General features: G+C 42.8%; 1 protein-coding gene across 1 annotated transcript in view; it reads right to left on the minus strand.

Moving 5' to 3' along the window:
• Nucleotides 1–12,913: 12,913 nt before the first annotated feature.
• Nucleotides 12,914–26,916, minus strand: part of LOC119187318 (diuretic hormone receptor-like) — a 50,583-nt gene continuing 36,580 nt past the window's right edge. Inside the window, exons 7-11 of the mRNA XM_075867262.1 lie at nucleotides 25,502–25,568; nucleotides 24,730–24,815; nucleotides 17,518–17,650; nucleotides 15,871–15,912; nucleotides 12,914–13,306 (exon numbers count right to left, since the gene is read on the minus strand). Of these exons, the coding sequence (XP_075723377.1) occupies nucleotides 13,058–13,306; nucleotides 15,871–15,912; nucleotides 17,518–17,650; nucleotides 24,730–24,815; nucleotides 25,502–25,568 (577 nt within the window). The 3' untranslated portion in view covers nucleotides 12,914–13,057. The remainder of the gene's footprint in view (nucleotides 13,307–15,870; nucleotides 15,913–17,517; nucleotides 17,651–24,729; nucleotides 24,816–25,501; nucleotides 25,569–26,916) is intronic.

Genomic DNA, 26,916 nt, shown 5'->3' on the forward strand with positions numbered 1-26,916 from the left:
ACACTTTCTTACGGCTTGCGCTTCGTGTCTACTTCCCACCTTTAACCACCTCGAGTTCATGGTATATACTAGTTCACTGTATTCATGGCACTGTGGTCCAATGCTCGTTAAACCTTTCTAAAACCAAGGAGGTTACGCCCAGCGAGTATAACGTAGCAACCTTCTCCTGTCAGATAGTGCTCAATGTACATGCCAATGACTGCTAATGGGAAATGAGAGACAGGAGAATTCGGCTTGCGCTTTGTATCTACTTCCCACCTTTAACCACCTCGAGTTAATTCATGGTATATACTAGTTCATTGTGTTCATGGCATTGCGGCTCAACGCTCGCTAAACCTTTCTAAAACTAAGGACGTTACACGAAGCGAGAATAACGTAGCAACCCTTTCTTGTCAGACAGTGCTCAATGTACATGCCAATGGCTGCTAATGGGGATCGCAGCGTGCGCGTTAACTAAAAGCCGAATGCTCCTGTCTCTCATTCCCCATTAGCAGCCATTGGCACGTACATTGAGCACTATTTTTATTGTTCAACAACGCACAGAAGAAATCTCTCACCGGCACTACCTTGGGAGTCAAAGTGTTATACTTGTTACAAAATACAACGGCTACGAGGAACGAAAGGGTGGCGTTATAAGGAGCTTCGCCCCTAAAAAAATTGCCAGGCCTGCGTGGAAGGCACAGCACAGTCACATCGAAAGCTAAAATAGCAGCCTTTCAGAGCCTTTTCTAAACACTCATTGGGTAACTGCTGCATGTACACTTGCTTGACGCCCACTACCGCATTAATATTGAAACTTTTAGGATAGTATACCGGCATTCGCTATGCTATTGTTCGTCAGTCTTCTGAGAAGCGCGATATCCGCTATACCATTGCTTGGAACATTGTGCCAATGGTTCATGCACTGGCTGACGACGATGAGAAAGTACGCCTGAAGTGGGTATGCGCCTCAATTCACAAGTGATCAAAAACATGCGTTTGGAATTTGTTTCAGTATTGGACAACCCACTCGTTACGATTTTTGCATTGTGTGACGCCTGGTTGTTATTTTGCTGTTGTGAAACCCTTCATTACTCACATTAACGCGATTTTTTTTTCCGACATTAACCATGCATAAGACAAGTTTGCGAACAAGTCCCAAGCACCGGAAAAATTTTCAGCTCGGCGTTAAGCACGCCTAACTCTGTTCGGAGCGCCTTTAACCGGCTGTGGAGAGCCTGCAGCGTCGAGTGGTAAAACTGGCTTGAGTGGATTAGCTGGTTCCACTAATTGACAGTTCTCGTATTCTGGGCCCGACGAGGCGCCAGATCGTTTGTGGCACGCTTCATGACAGTCCGGCGGCATAAAGACGTCCCTGATCAGAAGCAACAGTTCGGGAGATCAAGGCCGGCGTTCCGAGTCTTCGGCATCAAGCACTACATAGTAAAATGTCTCTGGACCATTCATTGGCGCTGAGAGCAGTGCCTTTCACAACATGGCGTCAAGCTAAGTTCCTTGAACCTGTGGTGCAGATCACAGATTCAAGGTCTCTACGAAGTAACTATGCAGCTTGCGAAACTATGTGACGCAAGCAGGTTGCTGCTCTGCAGACACTAAGGAAAAATAGGCTAAGCGCGAGCTGGATGTTTTGGATTTTTTCATAAGATGGATTTTTCATAATATGAACTTTTCACGTGGATTTTTTTCATAAGAATAGGGGCTCATTCAGTCTTGATTTGCGTTACTTATACGTTAATATAAAAAAAACAGTGCAAATCGGGAAAAGAAGTCTGAAAGAATAAAAAAAAAATGCCAGGCCGACGCCGAAGGCGCAACGCAGTCCCAGCGAAAGCTAGAAGAGCGGCCTTGCAGAGCCTTTTCTAAACACTTATTGGGTAACCGCTGCAAGTACACTTGCCTGATACCCACTAGGTCATTATTAGAAGTTTATTTGGACAGAAGGCTGGCATTCGCTATGCTAGTTTTCGTCATTCATCCGAAAAGCGTGGTATCCGCTAGACACTTGCAGGAATTTTGTTCCAATCGTTCCTGCAGTGGCTGACCACGATGAGGAAATATGGCTGAATTAGGTATCCGCCAACCTTAATGGGGGAACAAGGACAACCTTTTGTGGTGGTTTTGAGCATTGGATGGCCCACTCGTTACGCTATTTGCATTGTGCGACCACTGGTTGTTGTTTCGCTGTTGTAAGCGCCTTATATATAGGACATACTAACGCGACTGCTTTCCCGGCCTTAAGCCTGCCTAAAGCAAGTTTGACATGTTACAAGCCCCGCCATAACTCAGTGTTAGAATACTGGGCTGGCACCCGACGGACCCGGGTTTGAGCCCCACTTTGTCATCAATGTTAGGTTTTTTTTTTTTTTTACAATTTCGCGTGATGTCGCTACGGACACCATTTGCGGCAGTGGCAGGCAACTGCGCGTGACCCGAGTTGTGATCTAGCAACAGCTTTCGCTGTGAAATTCCGGAACTCGTGGTGCCGCAGGAGCCGTCGGACATTTATGCGGTAAAAGGTGCCAATACACCCGTGCCTTCAAACCTTTACCCCCCTTCCGCTCTGTTTCACGATGTACCGCAGCGAATACACGTCACAATGATGAGCTTCCTTGTACATAGCTTTCACTTTTCCCGCCGAAGTGATTTCACGCTTTCGAGTGCCGTGAGATCAGTTGCGCTTCGATAAATGAGGACGCATATGAATTACTGCCGAAATACGAAAAACACGATGGTGGCCATAAAAATAGGCAAAAATTGGCTCTTTATGATGGGCATTCCAGATAAATGCTAAACATTATTAGCTAGTTGCCAAGAACTTACAATCGCCACTTGCAACTACCTTGCTAGCTACATTTGCATTGATTGGCGCACCTGTCATATGAGTCACTCCGCATATCGCACTTAAGTGCACTAACAGCTCCGGAGGTATTCATGACTCACGAGTCGCGTTGACGCGTCTACGGAGCACGCAGGTGGCGAACGGCGTGCCGAGCATCCCAGTGTATCTTCATACTCAAAATATTTACCTTGATAGAAGCGCGGATATCTTATCTACACCAAATAATGTTACCTGTTACAACATAATGTCTTTGCTGTTACAGCAGTACCACCCGACATCACTATTCTTACGGTATGCAAGAACCTCTCTCACTCAATATAATGGTCAGAACCTATGTAACGTGTTTCTTGAAAAAAAATAAAAAAACGTGCTGCATACCGACGCATCATTATGCTACTGGTCATGCACTTTCCGATCTCTTAGCGTGCTAATGCACTCCAGGTGGTCTAAGTTAGCCCAAGCTCTCAACCACAGTACTTTACGTAACCTGGGCCCCTTTAGGCTGCTAAACCCCACAAAACAACGAAACCAAATAGCATAGACACGACAATATATCGATATGAGGGTGTTTCAAGAAATGGGTCCAATACTAACTAAAATTAACGAAAAGGAGGTATCTGCGTACTACCTGTGGCGTTCCCTTTACCTTGTAGAAACATTCATTGCGGCAGTAGTTATAGAAAGTAAATCAATTGTGCAAATAGCCGGTCTAGTCAAATTGGTTAAGTAAAGTTCTCCCTACAAATAGTTAATAGCAATTTTGATTCGGAAAGGCGGCCCCTTATAATCACTTCGGAGCCTTGAAATCTGGCTAATTTAGCTGGCAAAACCGAAACAGACATACTTAACAGCGCATCTACCATTCACTTCAAAAACGCCCTCAATGAAAAGGTAATTGTTTTAAATTGTGCAAAAATTAAATTGTTTTATTTCCTTTATTACTACCGTAATTCATGTTTGTACATATGTGAAGATGCCCTCTGCCAAAGGAAAGCGAAGGCCGCAGGTAGCACGTGCTTGCCTCCTTTCTGTAAATTTTAAATATTATTGGCTGCATTTCTTGAAACACCGTATATATGAGACCCGGGCTTAGCCAGGCCTGACCCGAGCCCGAAGCTCATGGGTCCAAACCCAGCCCGGGCCCGATCGAAGAATGCCTTATCCGGCCCGTACAGTGCTAAATACACACAACGCCGTCTAGTTAGCAGTTCATATACCAAAGGTTGCTACTTACATAATACATGCAAACGTAAGAGAGAACGACGTGCCCCCCAGGAGCTTCGTACCTAAAAAAAAAGAGAAATGTACCCTGGAAAGACCGATTTTGATTTGTCTACTCGCTAGACTACGCAGTAGCAGGCCCGATTTTTTTGCGTATTCTCGCTATGCTGTGTGTTCTGGCACTATCATCAGATCTCGTAAACTTCCTTGGCGGGTGCATATCGCTCACAAATACTTCCACATTTTCAAATAGTCGATGAATCAATATACAACGGGCCATCAGTCTATTAAGAAATATGTGATGATCATTATCATCATGACTAGCTTCGCTACGCCCAGTGCTGGGTGAAATCTTTTATATGGGTATAGCACACCACGACAAGGACAAAAAAGAGATATGCACACGCACACAACGCTAACTTGTAACCAATGTTTTATTTGCAATCACACATGTTATTTATACAATAAAAGTAGACTGATAAAACCTGGAAATTATCATGTTAAGATACAGTGCAGCTCATGCGCGCGTCATCACCAATTGCGACAATATGCACTCGCCAATGTCAAAGTAAAGATTCTAGATACTTTTTTTCTTCAGCTGACAAAGCTATGGAAGCCACGCTCAGTGTGGCTTCTATTGCTGAAAGCCTGGGTAGATCAATTGAGAAGACAAAAAGTGGATCTTGATATACTTTTCACGGCGGAAACGCATAACGTTAGCTGCCCTTTCAGAGTGATTGTCTCGGAGAATGAATCCTGGCAAAAGCACATTGCGTTATTTGTACAAAATAATTTAGAGTTGATATCTCTTCACGACCAGTTTTCTGAAAATGTCAAAAAAAGTGCTAGATCTTTTCGCAGACAAGGAAAACGTGAATCTTTTAGCATTTTTGGTCGATGTTGAATATCTTTATTACCCCCTCTCTCAGGCCGAGTTTATGACGTGTGTGCCGGAAGGTATCGACAGAGTAGGGGCAGTTCAATTTCAAAATGCTGCCGGTGTGTCGAGTGAACAGTTTTTAGAGCTCATTTACTTTTATCTTAACTCGACCTATGCGACGTGAAATGGGAACACTGTGAAGCAGAAGAACGGGATATGTACAGGTTACTGCATAGCCTTGTACTTGAGCGACCTGTTTTTAGCAAAACGTAATAAGGTCTGACGATAGTTATAGCGCGAGAACAAAACGACGACACATAGACAAGAAGGAGACGAAAGACACGAGCGCTAGGTCCTTGAGTGTGTGAAGAACACTGATGTGATAGCTGTTTTTAGATTTGTAGATAACTATCTGATTGTTGCCAACAATGATCATAACAATTTTGGCGCGGTTGTGACCAAAACTCTAATCATGTTCTTGACAGCGTTATCTCCCTTGTGCTGGCGCATAAAGTACCAAATGGCTATTTCAGAATGAGTACGCTGGAGCTACGAACTGCGAGAAAATAAATCGGTTTTTCCGTTCACGTCGGCTCACTCAAAGTTGGTAAAGCGTGAGGTGATAAATTCCTGTTTTCAAAATTCACTGATGTAGTCGTGTCACCACTAGCTTGATGCAAGCTTATGGGCTCTCGCAAAACGTTGATTGGGCTATGGTTATCTCATGCGTTTGCTAACAACCGTCGCCGGAAATATAAGCAGGAAACGAAGGGCAAATGTCAGAGACCAGACAGCCGCGACTAAGGCAGCCAAGGTTGCTTTAGTGCCCCTATATGCAAAATGACATACGTTGTTATGCATAGTGATATGATTCATAGTGATACAATGCCCTACTTGCATGCCATTTCGCATTACTTGCGAAGGATATTGAGAAAAGCTCCTGCGGATGTAGTGTTTTCTGCTCCCGAACGGTTGAAAGGAATGTGCAAAAAGGTTAATGCAAACAGTAGCAGGAAACAGGATTGTAAGACCAAGCACCGAGGAAAATTTGTGAATTGTGGTCGTGGTGTTGTCTATGGCACTCCTTTGACTTGTGATTGCGTGTACATGGGCTAATCTGGAAAGTGTGGGAAAGAGGGACTTAGGGAACACAAGTACAACGTAGAAAAAGTTGTATCTGGTCATTTGGCCCTTCACTGTCAGAGGTGTGGTTGCGTCCTTGTGTTTTAAAACACCCGTATTTTCTTTAGGGCCCATGACTGAACTACGCGTGAAATCATTGAAGCATTTGAAATTGACAAAGTGAAAGAAAATTGAGTGAGTGTGCCTTCTGTAGCTTTGTCAGATAAAGAAACGAAGTATCTAGAATCTTCACTTCGACGTTGGCGAGTGTAGATTTTCGCAATCAATGATGACGCGTGCATTAACTGTGCTGTTTCTTAACGTGATATTTCCCAGGTTTTATCAGTCTACTGTTAGTGCATAAATAATAAGTGTGATCGCAAATAAAGCATTACTTGCAAGTTAGCGCTATCTGTGTGTGCGTCTCTCGTTTTGCGTCCTTGTCATGGTGCGCTATACCCATATAAATGATAAACTCCAAACAACTAGCCCGGCAACATGCCTTAGCAAGGTAAAGGCCTCTCTCATGATCCGCCAGTCAACCGGCTCTAGCGCTTTTTCCTGCAATGTTATACCTGCGAACTTTTCAATATCGTCGGCCTTCCTAATTTTCTGTCTCCCTTTCACATGTTTGCAGTTTCTGGGAATCCAGTCAGTTGCCTTTAATGACCAACGGCTATCCTGCTTACGTGGTTCGTGGCCAGCCCATGTTCATTAATTCTTCTTCATTTCCACTATGATCTCCTTGACTCGCTTTCTTCTCTGACCCAGTTCCGCCATGGTGGTCTAGTGGCTAACGTACTCGGCTGCTGACCCGCAGGTCGCGGGATCAAATCCCAGCTGTGGTGGCTGCATTTGCGATGGAGGTGGAAATGTTGTAGGCCCGTGTACTCAGATTTGGGTGCACGTTAAAGAACCCCAGGTTGTCAAAATTTCCGGAGCCCTCCTGCAGCAGAATCTGTCCACAAAGTGCGCCATTTGAAGAAATATATACTAAGACACAGACCGAATTCAGGCAAAAAATAGAGTCGTGAGCAAACAACTACGTGATTCCATGGGAAAGGGCGTAACAAACCGGCTCAGCTTTATGTAAAGCCACAAAACGTTGCCCTGAACAGCAAAGGCATGCTTTGCAACTGTGCTGGCTGAATCCATGCAAATGTGAATGACCTACAACATGCATGAATGGCTAGACCTCATCATGATTGCTTTTACTGCCCAACTTAGCCATTCCACAAACCAGTTTCCAGATTTTCTGCGCATTACAGGTTGCTAGTTGTACATTAACAATTAGTCCGTTCAGTTATTCATCAAAGCAATATCGAAAATCCATTATACCATTAATAATGAGAACTGGGAGAGAATGAAGGGAAGAAAAGTATAGGGGGTAGTATTACAAGTAATTGTAATGTAACTGTCAAGAAAGAATAGTGGACAAGCAGATGACTTGCGGCAGTTGCCCGGCCCGCGACCTTCGAATAACGCGTCCAATGCCCTACCAACTAAGCTACCAGGGTGGCTATCCCCTCGTCCACATTAAAGGATATGTACATGCATTTAAACGTCGGAGCGTCCGTCAGCATCATCTGTTGCCATTGTGGGAATTATGGGACATTACGACCTTTAGTACGAGTTTGTAATGGCGCCGACTATATGTGCAGAAATAGACTAGTGTTATGAAGCCTCCATAAAGCCCTGCTACTTTACTGATATTTCTCATCATTAATCTAGAACTTTATAGCTAGAATTAACGGGCGAACTATGGATACAGATGGATCGATGAACGAATTACCGATGGATGACCGGACAGATGAACCATGGATGAACAGACCGCCGATGAACGAACAGGCTCATGGACTTACAGACGGAATAGCTAGGGAGCGACCTCATGTTGTTCAAGCGTCAGTGCACTAGCCACAGGTCACTCCAGGAGCTTCCAAGAGTTCTCTGGCGCGCCGTGTGAGGTCACTGCTGAGCGTGCTGGTGCAGAACTGCTCACTGTAAGCCACGCCAAACTGCTCAGCCTCGGCCAGTGCAGCTTACGCGACAAATGAAGAACATTCAGCGGTGAAAAACGAAGGTGTCACAAAAAATCGGCAAACGCTACTGCTCTCGCCAGTAGACTAAAGTTGAAGAAATCGGTGTGGCCCAGAGGTCGCACTGTAATGGTAGAACAACTAAATCGTATTCTTTCGATGGCGCTCATTGTTTACGACCTTCGAACTGTTTATTGGTGCATACATTTGTAAAAGTATCCTTACCACAATTAAGTGTCACCCAAAAATGACGCAGTCTGCAAGGAAACTTGCTATCGGAGGCTTACCAGTCGCCATATCAATGTCCACGCACCTTGTGCATATGTCCCATTATTTCGCTCAGTTTATTTTCTCACATGAGAGTATTTGAACATGTGAATCTAAAGAAAATTCTCTGTATAAACGCTGTTTCCGTTAGTAAGCAGCAATATGCCTTGCGTGTAACGAGTCCTCAATTAGCCATAACAACTATGGCTCGGGTGTTTCTGCAAAATGTTTTGGTAAATAATTTCATTGAAAAGTACAGCATTCTGCGTCCTTTTTTGAAGAAGCAAATGCTACACATGATTGAAAGTTTCCGAGCACATCTTTTGGTATATCACGGTAGGGCGTATAATTGGTAGAACTTCGTGACACGCAAAAAATAGTTTTGCTGGTCATTCATTGCACAAAATGTCAAGGTTGCTCAATTTTTAGTAATAGTAAATTACGCTGCATCAAAACAATATTTTACGCCTTCAAACGTTTCGCTAGTACTCACTCGGCTTCAAAGAGCTTTTTTGTCCGCTCCAATGCGAGACACAATAGGGTGGTGCTGATGTCCTTGCTCTAAGCAATATGATTGGGTCCAGTGTATTTACGTCGAAACAGCGCAAGAAAACGGGGGACCAGTGAGAAAATGGAGTGTTAGGCAGCCTAATCGCAGAATTATATTGGTTTTTCTCCAGCCTATTTCGGCGTGTTATATTTTTGACGTGTTGTTCTTATGTTGTTTTTAATTTTAATTTTATCAGCCCCCCCCCCCCCCCGTCTTTTTTTTCGCTCGCACTGGGCACGATTACTTTAGGCTTTGTGCAAATATACCTTGTCGGAAGTCAATGCTGGTGGCTTTGTCCTCCATTACTGTTCTTGTGTCTTTTTGCTCAGTTTTTATGCCCAGTCTGCCATAGCAACTCGCTTAAGCAACCACTTTAGTCTAGTACAGGGTTAAATATACCAAAACAGATCAAATAAATATCCTTTAAAGTAAAGCAAGGATTCGGAAGGAAAGCAGTGCAGTCATCACCAGAACCACGCAGTCACGTTGAAAAGCATGATCGCGTCATTTATTCGTCCAGAAAAGCCAACTTACCGGGTCTTTTTTTTGTGTGTGTGTGTGACTGCAGCCAATTTAGGAAAGCCTTGCTGTTAGAGGTGGCGTTTAATACGGAAGTGGAAAAGAAACTTGTTGCATCCAAGATAAACTTTTTTTATGGGCGTAATCAGTATACATGGTCAAAAAACATGGGATTAGGTGAACACAACGGAGGTGATCTTTCAAACGTGCCTAAAGCGCACGTGCAAACAACTACGCTACTCTATTTATTAATATAAATTGACATCTTACAATTGTGTGTTGCTGCATGTACTCTTGTTTCCCTGCCCGAATGAAATTGTATATCAATAAATAAAAATCCAAAGAACCTTATTCAGAACAAAAAAAAAGACTGTTGATTTTTTTTCAAAACGTTCAATCAACTTCAGTTCACGGCATAAACACGCTGGCTTCGATACGCTGCGCGGCATACACACGCTGGCTCGTCTTTCACAATAGAGGTTACGAAATACCTCGACAAAGCACTTATGGTGTCCGGATGCTAAAACTTGCTTCTAGTATAGGGCTAATTTAGGGAACAGATACGGCATTACAACTGTGCATAGCTTTCACTATTTCTGGATGTTCTGATTACTGTTATCACCTATGCATACCCTGTGTGATGTTTAATGAAGAATAAAAATATTTCCGCATGCACAATGGAAATATTCTGTAAAAAGAATTGTGGAGGGATCCTTGTAACCTACAGAATAAACGATCTTGCAAACGTAAATATTCGATTATAGATAACACTTACCGGTGAATTTCAGAAACCAGTAGCACTCCTCAATGTGAGCCACTGATGCGGTCTAACAAGCTCGGTCTTTTATTTTGTTTGCCAATTTTTCAAAGAGGACTTGCCTCGCTCTTTACCTTTTTTCAGTAAAAGTTTCATAGGGATTTGGTTTGAACCTGTGACCCTTGGGTGCACGCACGGGTCTGCAGAGATGTCAGATCACTTGCGACTGCCCATAATAAGACAGTATTAATTTTAATATTGGTGAATGACATTTATTTACTAAAATATACACTCAGAGTTTATTACAAGACTGACAACACACAAACAACACTGCTAAAAGTGGCGCCTACTGCTGAAAACGCAAAGTTTGTAACAATGATCGGTGCCCACTGCTGCAAAGTTCCTGCTAAAACAGTTGTATTGGCTGTGCGAGGCTGACTAGATAACGCTCCTATACAGTTTGCTCAAGGCAACTGGTTTGTTCGCAAAACGGAAGTCACACACACTGTGACATGGTAGCAATTGCCTTGGTACTTTTATGGCGATGACCACTAACCAAGTAACGTGGCTTTTATCTTTCATTTATGGTTATGTAAGAAAATGTTAAGGAATTTTATTCAGGCTAAACATTTAAAAGCTTGACTAACGCAAAAAACTTCTCGACTTTTCCACGAAGACCAACTCCTCTTGTAAGAGACCAGCGTGGTAACAATGTCACCACTTGGCTTATGTTCAAACAACGAAAACATACATAAGAACGAATATATAACTCAAGAATCTCATCGCGAATCTCAGCAACAACATCTTTTTACCGCTATCCAAATGAACCCATTTGATTATTCCTTGGGCACCTACACCATCAAATAGTTTCGTGTGCTATGCATTCCTCGGCCACTCGCGAGGAAGCTTACAAACTCCATTAAGAAAGCAGCGAATACACAATAGTTCATACTACTGGCAACTACCTGTCTTTAATACAGCGCACACTGACGCAGCCTTGGCGAGTGATGTTCACCTAATAGAGCAACAGTAAGCGTGCAGGTAATTTCGAAGATCTGGCAGCTGTCTAATAATCAGCACTGCCCGTAAGAAGAACCCTAGGTTTGGGTAGCGTTGCAGCACTAACTATTTGCCAGAAACGTGATATTTATTATAAATAAAAATGTTCATACACTGTGAAAAAAGTAACATTTACAGCAAACTTCTATGTCACCTGGCGCCAGTTTAGTGTCATTCATACTTGAAGATGGTGAGCACTCATATTCTCCGCATCGTGTTTCCATTCCTCTCCACTCGGATCACGCACTTACAAGAGTATAAAATAATGTCACATACCACGAATCGTCTCACATTTATACACATGACTTGTGGCAGCACAAAACATGTGATGCAAAACATGTGACAGCACAAACTCTTCGGCAGCTTGTATAGAGTTCTGTCAGTAGTGCGGGACATTACCGCGGCACAAATTGGCAAAAAAGAAAGAAACAGCTCCGTAAAAGCAGGTCCCCACACCCATCTTTATTGCAATAGAGCGTTTTCGTTCAATAAATTACTTATAAGGCCACAAAATGCTATGCTATTTTTTTCATTTCATTTCTTTTGTGATATCACGACTGCTTCTAGGATTTTCAAGACCTTTGTCTTGTGTCACGTACAACAGGTGCTCAACAATCTATGCACTGTTAATTACTGCCTGATATCTGTGGACAACAATACTTGAACGTGGCTTTAACTGCTTTAGAACCAAAACAAATAATATTTTCGAAGCAATATCGTTAAGGTACCTCTATGCGATTCGTCAATGTCACGTACACACATATGGGATGACATACGGGATACAGTATACAAATGAAGCCAGTAATAGTACACTGTCGTTCAACGTCAATACCCTTCCCGTCATCGCCACTTCAAGCATCAAAAGCGGTGGGACCCTCGCACTATTTCCAGTCACAACGTCACCTTAGAGAAGATATGAATTGCTTGAACACCGCAGTAGCACCCTTTTCAAGCACTCTATATATATACGCTGGTAACAGTCAGACAAGCACCAGCGATCGAGTGCTAGCGACAACGCGCACATTGCTCACAGTCACACAACGTTCGATGGCGAACGTTCAGTTTCTTTCGCTTTCAAGTTGTGGCTAGTTGTGGATGGCTGGTGTGTTGACGAAACTTGGCAAACCGTGCTCATCACTTTCTTCTGGCACGAGAACCACTCACTTCACCATGCTATCCAGACGCAAGTTGCCGAGGATCCTTCGCACGCGTCCCCAATACTGCATCGTTGACTTAAGCAGACGCCGTCACCCGACCTGGTACCCAACCAGCGCTCCCTTCATTCAGCCAAGCCACCAAATACTACAGGTCACCACTTCCAGCTAATCCGATACAATTTAGTCTATGGCAACGTCTCCTATGTTGAGAATGGTTGTGAAATGATCCGTTCCACTTCTGTAAACTTAAAACGGTCGACAAAAAAATATTGTCGAAGGAGAGTAATGAATCTCTATACAGGCCGAATCGACCCGCATCTGACAGGTAATCTTCGGCCAGTACAGCAACTACAGGGAAATGTTCCGCTAGCAAAAGTTACTCCCATACCCTGTTTCTTCAGAAACCATTACGCTATGCGAAACCGAACGTTAAGAGCGGACGACAGTCTCACAGTCAAGGCAGTGAAATGCCTGGGAAGCAACGCTCATCTAGTCGCGTTGGCACAGACAACTGCCATTCCGCGCTAGCTCTTGACGATTGCATGCTGAATGTAGACCGGCATGTCGCCCGTCAGTGCTGCCTATCCGCGAGGAACGTCGGAGGTTTCGCTGCGAACGTGAGTCGTGTGGTGCAGGTCAGTGAATCGCGTTCACACAAGCTCACCTTTCAGGGCCACCGGGCCGTAGGAAGCGTTGCTGAAGCGCTTTCCGGTGGCCGAGTAGAGGCGCGTATTTCCCAGCGACGTGGTGGTCGTAGCGAAGCTTCCGCAGCTTCCTCGCTTCGAGTTGGCAACACGGACGTCGCTGAAACGTGACGCGCTCGAGCGACGTCGGCCGCCGCGTTTCAGGGCACGGGCAGTCTTCCAGCGCTCCAGGTGGTGCCGCACGGACTTTCGCACCTGTGCAGTGCAAAGTAACAATGCTTCGCGAACTTTGAATGGACAATTCTGCAGTCATGTCGGTCACCTACACGAGAGGGTAATCCCGCAACCATGTGATAGATACACGATCAGTTGAAACAAACATTGATCATACTTCAAGGTATTGTTGCAACAGTACGGCATGCATGTCAAAGTCGAAATAACGTCTATTCAGCGAAGTGAAGGTATTCTTAAAATGTAATAAATAAAGCAAGGAGTTTGTCGTGCTAAAACACAAAATGTTCTTGTCTCCCCTGCCAATAAAATAAGGATGAGATTTTATCGATTTTGCTTCTTTTGGTTGACCAAGTTATTCCAGTGTTACCTGTCCGTGTTCCAAGAAAAACATGCGGAAAACTCTTCGCAAGAAGCGTATACTTCTCAAGAAGCGTCCGTTTTCCCAACAGAAGGTCTAAATTGCAGAGAGATGACTATTAGCAAGTCATTTGCATTGTCTTCAATACTACAATATGATATACCTTTTTTTACATATATCAATAGAAAAACTAGATATCTAATCTGACGGTCACTTTGCCGCCTTACGCTTGCAAAAAGTATAGTAAAAGCTGGTAAATTCGAACTCAATTAATTCCAAGTTGGAGCTATTTGGAAAAGACTTCTTGATCCCAATACAATCCTGTGTATTTCTATTGGGGAAAACTCGCGATAATTCAAACTAGTTGGTATCCGCAACGGTCAACTCGAACTGGCAGCCCCCCGTTGTCGACGCTCCACGGGAATGTCGGCACACAATTATCACTACATGTTGCAATACAAAATCAAATTATACTTGCTAGAGATGCAAAACAACCAAACAGCAGAAGTGGGGTATCAATTACAGATGAACGAATTCTCTTGGTTGTTAAAAGCTCCGTTAACCTAATCAATGAGATCACTTGCCACAATCTTCTATTACCGCCTAGTTCACGATGTCGAGTCCAAAGGTGGCTTTTTTGGGTTCTGCTCGAGTAGTTTGACACAATATTTGTGAATTTGAGCACCCGATTGGTTTATTTGAACAATTGATAGTCCTCCTTGTGTTCGACCTAACGAGCTTCATTGTACTGAACTTATTCGTGAATTAAACTGAAATTGGCGAATATCACGTTAGTGAGACCCTAATTGTACCAAAGAGCTTATTTTTCATCAATTGCTTGTCATATGATATGATTCGCTTGTAATTATAGTTCTATAAAGAAGGTTCTTTGAAATCTTCTGAGGCAAGGACCCCATTATATTATTGACATGGTGCCACTTTTTGGCCATCTAGATCGATGACGCGTAGGCATCTTCCTATTTGATCTACCGCTCACCTAATCGAAATGCGAGCTGTACATGACCAATGGTGATCTGTACACAATTCTTATAGCAGGTAATCAGCACCCTCTAGTTGAACAGAGAGATGGCAGAACAATATGTGGTGCTCCGTCACGACTAGAGCACTTATAGCTTAGCACTTTTTTTTTCTTTTTGGTAATGTCATTCGACCAGCAGTGGAGTGCAAGAAACAAAAACTCGAGAGGCCTGCGCAGAACGTGCATCAAAGTCACATCAAAACCTGGGAATGCGGCCTTTCAGAGCCTTTATAGACCCTCTTTGGGTAACTGCCACAAACAAACTTGCAGGGTACCCACTACACCATATATTGCCATAATTTTTGTGTAGTAGGCAGGAATTCACGGCCCCATTCTTCGGAAAAGTGCAATACTCTCTAAGCACTTGCAACACTTTTGTGCACTTTTTCAGTGCTGTGGCTGACGACCTTGAAAGCTTTTGACTCAAGCTTTTTTTCTATATGTATATATTAGATTGAGCTTCCTAATTTACTACCTTATTTCCAATCATTGTCATATAACATTTATTACTGTACAGCTTTATGCTGTTCGATGAACAACTCAATCGTTGGGACCCCTCCAGTTGATCTACCGAACAGGTATTAGGTGAACACAAACAAGCGTTAGTACTGGGTGGGTCTATCGGGTGACCCATGCCTTACGCGATTCGCATTGTGTGAGGACTGGTTGTTAATTTACTGTTGAAAAGCGCATTATTAACCATACTAACGCGATTCCTTTGCTGAAATCAAGACTGGGTAAGGCCAGATTACAACGGAGTTTCAGGCACCGGCGTAGCTCAATGTTCAATGAGAGTTAAAAAAAACGTCGTAGCTCTGTGGTAGAATACCCGGCTGGCACGCACATGACTCATGTCTGCTTCTTCGTGTCTCCTTGTATTTTCTATTTACTTAGGTTTTTTTTCTTATTTCGCTTCATAGTTGTAACGGAAACCGGCGGCGGCGGACAACCCCGGTTCATGCGACCCTTTGTGATCTCATAAGATCTTTCACTATAAAGGGGCCTTGATAAGTGTAGCTGACTGGGATAGAGTACTTGCTTGCGTACACAGTGTGCGGAAAAGAAAACGAAACAATGTTGACTGCTTCTTTACCGGCAACTTTTATCATGCGCTACGTGTTCTTGATGTTTACGCTGAAAGGTAGTAAATTTTGTTTCTATTGAATATTTCAAGAAATCTATACTCACCTCGCCATTCAGGAAGCAGTAGAGTACAGCGACGTTGAAACCCTGCGTATAAACGGCATACCATTACACACAAACATATACGAGGGCAGATACCAAGTTGCTTGTTATCTTTATTGTATTGCATTTTCTGACGACATCTCAGAGTCAGTAGTGCCCTGGTCGTGTTAGCGCTAACTTTCTTGTAGATTAGTGCTAATTAGACGGATAAATTCAGTCTGGTAGATTGTTAGAGACAAGAAAAGGTGAGGAGTTACATTATTAAAATATGAACATTGCCCCTAAGGGAACCATAAGGAGATGCGAAGCAGCAGCGGTGCGCACGCCATTGACCCGGCTGAAACAGACGGACGTCGACGAGGGTGCCGGAAAAATGGTTTAGAGCAAAACTAGGTGTAGCATGTACTCGAGTAAACATTTCTGTGAAACGCAAAGACAAGGGAGGCGGTTTATGTTTCGTTTAAGTTTCATGGCAGATGAACGAGCGGAAAGAGTAGTTCCACTCGATTTGTGCTCGAACATTGCGAGCAGTGGAGAGGGTGAAGCGAGCGAGATTACATGCGGCAAGCGGCTACAGGTTTGGGAGAGAGTGAAGTCAACGTGCGCGCATTGCGAGGGAAGGCATGACATACTTGGTACCGCGCTAGCACCTGCGGCCACGGGAATGCAGTGTCGACGGAGGGACAGTGTTACATGAATTATTGAAAGAGCTGCTTCTCATATAATATGAGAAAAACAGCAAAATTCATCAACATTGTGCGTTCTTCGTAAGACTGTCGACAGGCAATCATACAACACAAAGTCAAGGAACAACACTATTTCCCAAAGGTTTCAACGTGTTTGGTTCAATCGTGCACTCTATGGCAGAAACATGATTTTCACACAAAAATAACATGGACAACATGTATTATTCAGAAATAACTGATAATGGTGCCAAAAAAAACGATAGGAGACGTTATTTGTAGCAATTATAACATGAATGTGAAGAAATAAAAGTGCACGAAAAGATAACTTGCCGCTAGCACGAACCAAACTTGTGACCTTCGAACAACACATCCGATGCTCTACCAACTAAGCTACGTCGGAGGGCAATATCCCGTTCACCTGTATATGGTACGTGTGTGCCTTTAAACCTGGAAGCGTTAGTCAGCGCCACTAGTAGCTATGAGGGTGAGTGTGGAAGACTATTTTTCTGCCTGTTGGTGTCATCCAGCACCGGGTTTTATTATGAGCTGTCAGCTGACTAATGTTTCCTCACGTACTATTTAACGCATCAACTCTGCAAGAACCAGAGCCTCACTATGAAAGGAAAAAGTAAATGCCAAGTTTGAGAGGTTCATTTCGCTAAGTGAGACACAATTTTATTAATAAATAACGGATAATGATGACAAGCGATGTATAGGAGATCCTACTAGGGGTAAATTTAATGTAAATGGCGAGAAATAATTTAGAATAAAAGTTTGCTTTTCATTTTTTTTCTCAAATAATTTTCTTCCCGGTTTCTGCACAGGTAAATTTTGTTATCAACCTCGACCATGGACTGGGCTGTGAGTACTTTCTTTGAATAAAAGTGTACTGCAAATACATTCACACGATGACATCTTTGATAATGTGACAGCATTTGAAAAGTCCACACACGGATAGCCTCACCTGTGTGGACAGCAGCGTAATCTGCAGATAGGTGAATATTACTCTGGCAGTCTTGTGCGTAGGTGTCCAAATAACGAGAATGTAGGTGACACCGAGAAGTGGCAAAAGGACCAGTAGAGCTTTGGCAGCCTTCCTGCATTCGAGTAATAGAAGGAAAAACAAAACCAAGCACAAAAACTATGACGCCAGCTACAGACATCATTACCAAAACGTCGACGACAACGTAAATTATATCCTTCAATACTTGATGCTCGTACGTGTATTTTCGTGTTTCCAGTGCAATAGCGTATGCGTAAACTACGACACCTGCGGAGACCTTTTGGCATATTGCAAAGCCCAGGAGGGAGTTAGTGTAAAAATTTCAGCCGCTAAAAAATTCTCAGTTCCACTGACGGACAAACCTTCAGATGAAAAGGCACGACAAACTTGTCGAATTTTTCCTTTTACTTTACATAAATAATTGGAAGACTTCACTGTTACTATTCAGAATGTAAATACTGATTGGTTCCTGGTATTAAATTAACTCTTTTGAACACTTCTTCAACCAAGCGGTGTCGTAAAAAGGAATCACTGAAATACACTGTTGTCACTCATATACACACCATCGTTACTCAGATGACCTGTCAAGAAAAAAAATACTACATCACACTGCTTGTAGTACGTTTTCAAAACTTTAGGCAAGACAAATCTTGTAAAAGACTATTCTTTGTAGTTAGTTCATCTACTTGGTGTCGCTGGTGTACATACAGGTATACCAACGAAAAAAGTGGTGGAGAGCGATGGTTACAACACAATGTGCAGTGGGACATATGGCATAATTTTTCTCACTATGCTGGAAAGCAAAAAAATTATTCCAAGCAAGCAGCCAAATATGAGCATTAATACTTGTCTTGCGAAGCACACATGACTATTCACCTCGTGAAGCATTCTCCGAAGGACTTCCAAACTAAGAGCAAATAACTACATGCGAAAGAGCAGATGCAGTAAGTCGATTTGTGCAGTTAGTCGCCAAAGTAAGCATTTGCTAAGAAAAACGCAAGGCTGGGTAGGTAATTCAAAGCTAGCTACTTTACTTGGTTAGGCGGCATCCTTGTAAGTTAAAAGGCAACGTCCACAATGCAATGATTCATGCAGAGACTGCTTGCTAGTGCACCCCAGTTCATTGTTAATATTGTCGTCGACGAAATCTAGCTACTTGCCTTGCCGTTTTACGGTTAGAGGGGCGTGCATTGACCCATGGTGGAGTTGACTGCCTAGATGTTTTGGAAACAAATCAGACGAGAACTTCGCATAAAGACATATACATTAAAGTTCACGAACACTAGTTTGATGCCTTATTATTCGAAGCATGAGTAACATACAAAACGATCGATCCATGCAGTCACTTTCTCATAACGCATTTCTGTTATCCACATGCATTTTAAAAAGTAAAGTCTAGGATGTGGCTCTTTGCTAAAGCACGCACTTAAATATAACAACCAGTATATAACTATTTCCACTATCATCCCACCTTTTATGCTGGCGGTAAGTGCCACAAAATTGTCAGTACCAACATATTATTTATGGCAGCCTACTTGTTCTTCACGGAACTTGTAGTGCAAAAGGTTTTCTAATTAGAAGCATGCGGCTTGATATCTTGCTGTCATATGTAAGCACATGGCTGCCGATTGCCTAAAAAAAAATTGCGCGCGTATGAGCTGCAAATGGTCTGATGCACGTGCTGAAGAGATAATAAAATAGGAAGACGTGAAAAGCTTAAGAATCTCACATATGAAATATTGTTTTTGGATAAAGATAATGCTCAATAAAAAGGAGTTATGCATGTGGCTCATTTAAATACGTCCTGAACAAGCCGGAAGAACGCGAAAGGCACCAGTTTCTTGTTCGCTAGATCCCTGGCGATGTAGTTATTTCCAGGTGATTTTTTTCTTCTCAGAAACTCCACTAGCACTACAAATGCAAATACCGTTATCGGAGAATCAAATTTCTCAGTTAGTGGAAAATCACACGTGGTGTCTGCAGTTGAGAGTTATAGTTATGTTACTTTGCACACTGTGTCAGGTGGCATTGACATAATTGGCAATCTATAATATACTGGCACATTAGTGACGCTTACTTGAAGTCGTTTTAGTATAAACGCTACATAATACACCCTCTTCGTGCTGTCGAATACAAAGCTAAAATTGCATGAGTACCGCTTTACAATAACAGTTTAATGAGGGCATGACAAAAGCACACTGCCTCTTGGCCTTGCACAGCTCGTCCACATGTTCTAAACCCTCCCCCCTCACTCTAACCTCACCAGAGCACCAAGTGAGATAATATTCACCTAATGTAGTCCCCATATAGGCAGGCACAAAGGTAAGCTTGACAAGTACACAAAGCCTGAAAGGAGTAGTTCGGGTTCTTTCTAATGTTGAATGGAAACCTCGATAAATGTGAGGGTTTGCAGTTTTATGAACTGCTGGGCATGCGTGCTACATTCGCGTCTGTGCACGCTGCTGAACTACTTCGCTTTTTTTTCCTTATTTTCTTCTCTGTTCTTTTCCCCCTTCCGCCCCTGTAGACTAGCGAACCGGGTGCATTCTGGCTAACCTGAACATGACCGGATGGCGGAGAAGTTTAGACAAGCAGAGTTAAAGAAGACACGTAAAACACGAAAAAGCGCACAACTCGCAACCTTTTCATGTCTGCGCTTTTCCGTGTCTAACGTATCTTCTTCGCCCCTGTCTAAACATTTGTGCCATAAATTCATGTTTAGCTACGCACCAACTATCCCGACAGCAAACGTTATTAGGCTGGTTAACCTTCGAGCTTTCCATTTCTCTTCTCTCTCTCCCTCGCTCTCTCTCACGTTTTCTCTCTATCTTTCTCTCAATATGCGTAGATCTAGCTGCACGCAGTGTAGTGTCAGATGTTTCTCGCAACCTACTTTTTTTAGGGGCTAGGCTTTTTACGCCGTGGGTCGTATGCTTCGTGTTGTCGTAGTCGTCGTCGTAGCCAGTTGCATTGCTTTGCATGTCGATAAAAAAAGGTGTCACAGCATGTCCACGGAGTGAATGATAAAGAGTGGGGCGAAGCATCTTTCAGCCTGTCTGTCCGTCCATCTCTGCGTCTGTTCATGCGTTCGTTCGTCCATCCATGCGTCTGCCCGTTTGTGCGTCCGTGCGTTAGTCGGTACGTACATCTATTTGTTGATCCGTCTGCGTGTCCATTCATCCACCCCACTCTTCATCAGTCACCTCATGGATATTTTGTGATTTTTTTTAATGGTTAGTTTGCTAAACCAATATTAGGTTAGGTTTACACTTGTGCCCGTACCCCACTAGTGAAAGTAAAGTTTTATTCACGAATGGTCTCAGTTACATATGGGTATGCCTGTTTTCTCGCGGGCGGCGCACATTTGCTCCTGTCCCCTCATGAAATGCTTTCACTACAGAAAGAACGCATCTCTGAGGTGCTGGATTCCCCACGAGATATTTTGGGAAGTCACCGCCGTGATAAAATGTAACACGTGATCTTGTTGTAGCTTCACCTGATGGCGAGAATGCGTGGCTTTTCGTTTATTGCTCTGTACACATCGTCGCGCCAGATAAAGTCACGCACAAGCGATCCATTATCGCACACAGTGCCCCGAATGTACCTTCATTCAGGAGACATGAACCGTGAGCGAAGCAGGTTTGCTTTCACGGCCGGGGCAAACTTTACTCGCTCGTTGTCCCGGCGTGATCTGTCGAACACCGCGGATTCCGTATCCGTCGAGTTACAATTACGTGATGTCAACTGGACGATTCGACTGGCTCACTGCGTTTAAGGTGCAAATAAAGGAAGTCTAGATTGCTGCGGTCGATAGTGTCCTTAACTGCGCTGTGGTGTACGAAGGACGCCGCAACAATTCATCATCGTATAAGCTGTAAACTACATTTTTGACCAATACTTACTACAAGCACCAAATGTGCACCATTTCAATTGAACGCGCATTGATTGTGTTTCGAGCTGTAACAAAAACACGAACGACGGGCACCTAGGCAGGGCATCGAACCGGTCACCTCTTGCTACGTTTACCACTACGCCGAACAACATACGTTGCTCAGACGGTTGACGGCAAGCCATTCATGCACACCATGTACCGTTGGCCGGCATCACAGCTCGTTACTTCAGTGTGTTTTTGTCACCAGTAGCAAGATGGTGCGAGGACCGCACGTTCGGCACGCGAGCTCTAGGACCGTCAGCCCAAGCCATCCCGCGTGCTCCTACGAGCGTGCACCTCCACGTGGCGTGCTCAAGTTGCGTATAGATGTTCTCTGGCGTGGTCGTTCACTGGTGCACACGCTTATCTCGGGATTCGGGGTGCTTTCTATCACTTGTGCTTCCACCACAAGTTTTTTTTTTTCAAATTATAGGGCCAGTAAATGGACTCCACAACGCGCAGGAAAAGTTCGCGCGTATTTTCTGTGCGTGACAAAGTTTCTTCCACGCGCAGAGACGTAAACTTGGCGATTGGCAACGTGACGCAGCACGCAGCTCATCGATTGGTCTAGAGTAGGTCTCAATAAAAAGTAATGAAGTAACGTCACCGATCGCCGAGTTGACGTGACTGTGCGTAGAAGGAGGTTAGTCGGGCGTACGAAATATGCGCGACCTTTTTTGGAAGGTGGAAAAAAGTGGAAGCCCGTTGACTGGTCTTTTTAATTGAAGAGTGCATGTAGGTCAAATCACTGAATGAAGCGTTTAAGAAAGGAGCGTGTTTAAAAGTCACTTCGTTTAAGAAAGGAGTGCGCTGCTCACACACAATGAATTAAGAATTGTGACACTTGCTTGCGCGTGTCCTGTGTATACTTGAGCGTTCGTTTCATCTTTCTGTTTGAGCAGCAGGCTTTACGTTTTGAGCTGTGACAGTTCTCTGCCCGTGCTCGTACTCTGTTTGTTCAATTCGTGCAAGTTTTCTGCGTGCGGTTCACGATGCAAGTTTCGAGCTGCTTGTCGTTCTTCGCGTCGCATTGCGATTTTGTTGCTGTAGCACTTATTCATTCGCGGCAAAGCAATTTACAATAAACACTCAACCTCTGTGAAGACCCGTCTTGCTTTCGTGTAAAACTGTTTCTTGAAAAAAGAAGCAGGCAAGTTTTTTTTTTCTATAAAGGGTTTCCGGCAAGTTTTACAGCTTTCTAATTTTTCGGGAAGGTAAATACACTAGTTGTTTGCAGAAGAAGACCTGAAATATAGTCATGGCCATATAACAGGACCATTTCACCTAAATACTCAGATGTGATTTTGGAGGGAAATTGGCATCATCAAATAACGCCATTGCAGTGGTCAAAAAGGCAACAGACTTCACATTTGCTTACATTCACTGCAAGGCATGTAGACACTCAGTTCAAAATTTTAAAACTTATTACCATCGTCGCAACTAGACGCAAAAGAAAGTGTTGTTGATAAAAATTATAATTCGGCGCATTATTCTTTTTTAAATTCGCAAACAATCTGGCTAGTTTTGGTGTCTACCGTATGCAAATTTGTGTATCATGTCCGGAGAGAGAGATAAGAGGAACAGCAGGGAGGTGAACCAGACGCACGTTCTGTTTGACACCCTGAACTGGGGAATGGTTAGGGGCTGAAAAGAAGAAACAAAAACAGATGAAAGGCAGAGAAGAAAACATAATAATGAACCTGACGAGCAAACTCGTCATGCCCAATATTATTCTAAATATCAGCATACGACATCAATAGAAATATGAGTGCAGGCGCGATTGCTCATCCACTGCGCAGTGCCGAGAATGAAAGGCCTGACTTTGAATGGGCATATTGCTTTGGGCTCAGTAGGAGTGAGTGTTAGCGGCAAGAAAGTGCGACAACAGAAGACTGTTCTCTTGAACTCGACGAGAATTCGAGCATATTTTTATTACAAAACATTAAAAACAAAAAAAATCATATTGACTTAAAATGGAGATGCACAAGAAATGACGTATTTGACATGACACAACACATATACAGATAAATCACCGCATAAAAGAAACCCGTACAAGGTGCGTTTGTCGAGAGCCTCTCGCACTGATGGAGCCATTTGTCCCTGATTAGACTTCGCTGGTTCAAATTTTGTTCGATTGATATTCAACATCACCTACACAAACGCAAACATTCCCACTCGTACGAATTAGAATCACCCAACAATACAAAACTGGCACTCAAATCGCAGGCATACTCGATGTAATGAAGGCTTATTGAATAAATTATTTTCAATTTTCAGAACTTGAGACTCACTGCCTGATATTCAAGAAAACGCAAAAGCTCCCATACACTGGAGCACATTCATTCACCACGGCAAGTTAAGAAAAGGCATTGCAAGGCGCTGCATCACTACCTTTCCTCTTTTGCGAAAGTGTTGATGCGTCGGTAGCGTTCAGCAAGATGAAGCAAAATGAGCCAAATATGTGCGCTGTTTGCTTTTCTGCTAGGCACTTGTACTTCGATGTGGAGTTTTGAATACTGCAAACGTTTTTTTTTTCCACATTTGCCCTACATCTCTTCATTTTACAATATATTTCTTTCAAATAAATTTGTGAGTTGCGATTCTGCGCTTTTTTCTGTGTGCTTGTGCCTTCTTCGTCAGTGCTTTCGTGCGCTTCTTTAACGATGCGCTTCTTGTGCTTCACAAGATCGCGTTGCATCAGCCACGGTAGCACGCACAAAGGGTGTCTGCGCAATTGGCTTGTTAGGTATTTATTTCCCACAGGGAATACAATATTCTTTGGTTTCCCTCGTCAGGTTGCTCTGGTGAGCGGCTATAAGCTCGAGCCAAACCTGAGCTCTTTGTGTTGAATGAGAAGCGCCCCCCCCCCCCCCATTGTATCAGCCAGAGCCAGAGTGTGGTAGCAACCAACATAATGTGCCACTAGTGTCCTCCAGGAGCATTTCAGTTCCCTGATTAGCTAAGAATGCTATGGAAGCAGTTTATGCGCAAGTTCTGTCTTATTTTTGAGTAAATTTATAAAAAAAATGTGCCGAAAGAACGCTATTAACAATGTTTAAAATCATGATAGGTGAGTTCGTGTGTGTTCGACTTTCCAATATATTAGAAAATCTGCTAGCAGAAAAATTTTGTCGTTATAAGAACGCTTTACCTCTTTTTTTTTTGCACACAGAGAGTGCATGCCATTAGGTATGTCTCCCAGAAATGCTCCCAATATATATTTATTATAATAAAACACTGACCTGTATTGACGAGACTCGACTGTGTTCGCAGCTCGGAGCTTCGTGATGAGCACCCACATAATCTCGGCAAGGAAAAACATGTACGTCTGTAAATAATTAAAATAATACAGAAAGGGATAATGTGTTGCTTGATAGCGCAAGGTAATTTTATTCCAAAGAAACAACAAAAATGAAGTGAGGGTAAAATCTGCCGTCTTTCTTCCGTGCGAAGCGTAAAGACTCATTGATTGAAGACGCTCAGCCCTTCAAAAAAGAAAACTAAATTTGCATTTGTCTCCACTTTAGCTGCTGAGAAAATATAAACTGCAGCTGTCGCCACGAAACACTTCCGGAACTTATGTCAAAGTGTTTTCACTGATAGAGTTTTTTGAAACGTCAGAAATTTTTTTTAACGTTCTCATGAGCGAACAATTTTCGCAGGGTATTTTTATTGACCTACTTCACGACTTTTATTGAACAACTTTTATTCGATTGGGGGACATCAATTTTTTACAGGGCACGTTACAACATGGCGTCATTATGAAAATACACTTGTTATTGTGCAGTTACTAAGGGGACATCTAATTAGTGACATCAGATATAATGAAACATAAAAACAAATATATGCCGACACAGACCTCACTTTATGCCAAGTAATAACACTCATCACCTATGTAACTATTTTTGCTGAGCCCATCTCTTATGCGATGTCTTCATTTAGTTGTCGTGTATTGACGTGCTGAGTGTGTTAGATAAAAATATTAGGAAGCCAGCAATCGCCAGGATGCATTACCAAAAGAACGCCAATCACTGGAACGATGAAGATGCAGTCATACAGATCTCTCATCTGCCACACGCACCTGAAAAGACCGGGAAAAAGAAAACCGGATAGAATTCAAATGGTAAACTTTGTACCATAGTGGTAGATTATAAATATTTCTGTTTGCTACGACATACCTGGGGATTTTCGCTTTAGTGAACTAATACTTTTTAATGGCTCAAAGGGCGCGCAGTTTATGGGACGTTGTGAGTTCCGATATGTCTAACATTTTCCATGGTAAGTCTAAGCAGTGGAAGCCAAATAAATTACGCCATCTGAAAATGATTTATGCAGAGAGCGCACTAGCGCAATTCTTCCTTTGAAGCTCTACACAGATGCAGTTGCCGCAGCCATTATTTGTTTCATGACACCTTCACCGTTTGTTTTATATTTGGAAGAAAAGTGTTGTTCACGTTTAGAACAAATAATATATTTTATCATATACGCACTTGACGAACAATACAAAGAATATTTCGAGCTGATGGGCACCTAAGTGATTTGTTTGATTTCCAAAATTTATAGTGCAGTTGTTTCTTTTAAATGAAAAAAAAAACTAAGCGCATGTTAAGCTTTAAAGTGCAAACATAGCTTAATACCTCCAGGCTCATACCATTGATCACCATGGCACTAGAAAACTGTGTAGTCATTGCTTGGTTTAAATGCTGTTCACTCTTTCATAAATGCATGGTCACGCAACCAGAATTTCCCTTTTATGTGTCTCGTGAATGTTTCAAGCAGTCTACGCCTACGAATTAAGACCTGCCTCTTAAGTACAAAAGTCTTACAGGGTAATATGAGTTAAAATGTATGCGTGAAATATTTTATATAAAATATAGTTACGCAATATATAATGAGATTCAAGACTATTGTAGCTATACGCGTTTTCATAACATGCTTATCATAAACTACTCATTTAATAACCAATACATGAGCGAGAGATATTGCTACAAAGTCATAACAAAATATGTAACGAACAAATACGAAGTTATAGCTGCCGGTTGGCAGTGGATTCTTCGCACTAAAAACTTTCTGTTCTTTGCCTTTCTGTCCTTTAGCAAAAAAAAAAAATACGTGTCTTTATTGCACTTGTCTATCTGGCAGTATGCAGACAGCATCAGCTTTCCCCTGAAAAGAAGCATCTTCCCGATGCGCAGCCTAAGCCGAAGAGTCAAGCGTATAAATACGCATTTCCATGTATGCATAATATCTGCTCTAAAAACAGTGAAGTTGGCAGCAGGAAAATTGAGGAAACAGTTGAGTACAACGTCAGTACTGCTTATCAAGTCTAGAGATGAAATAGAACTATTATTGGGCTTTATGCGAAGATAGGCATTCCTTTTCTTTCGAGTACATACGAACAGCGTCGTGGAACCTTGTAGGGTATGCAG

This window comes from Rhipicephalus microplus, chromosome 1 (assembly GCF_043290135.1).
Source record: "Rhipicephalus microplus isolate Deutch F79 chromosome 1, USDA_Rmic, whole genome shotgun sequence".
In the NCBI taxonomy this organism is placed as follows: domain Eukaryota; kingdom Metazoa; phylum Arthropoda; class Arachnida; order Ixodida; family Ixodidae; genus Rhipicephalus; species Rhipicephalus microplus.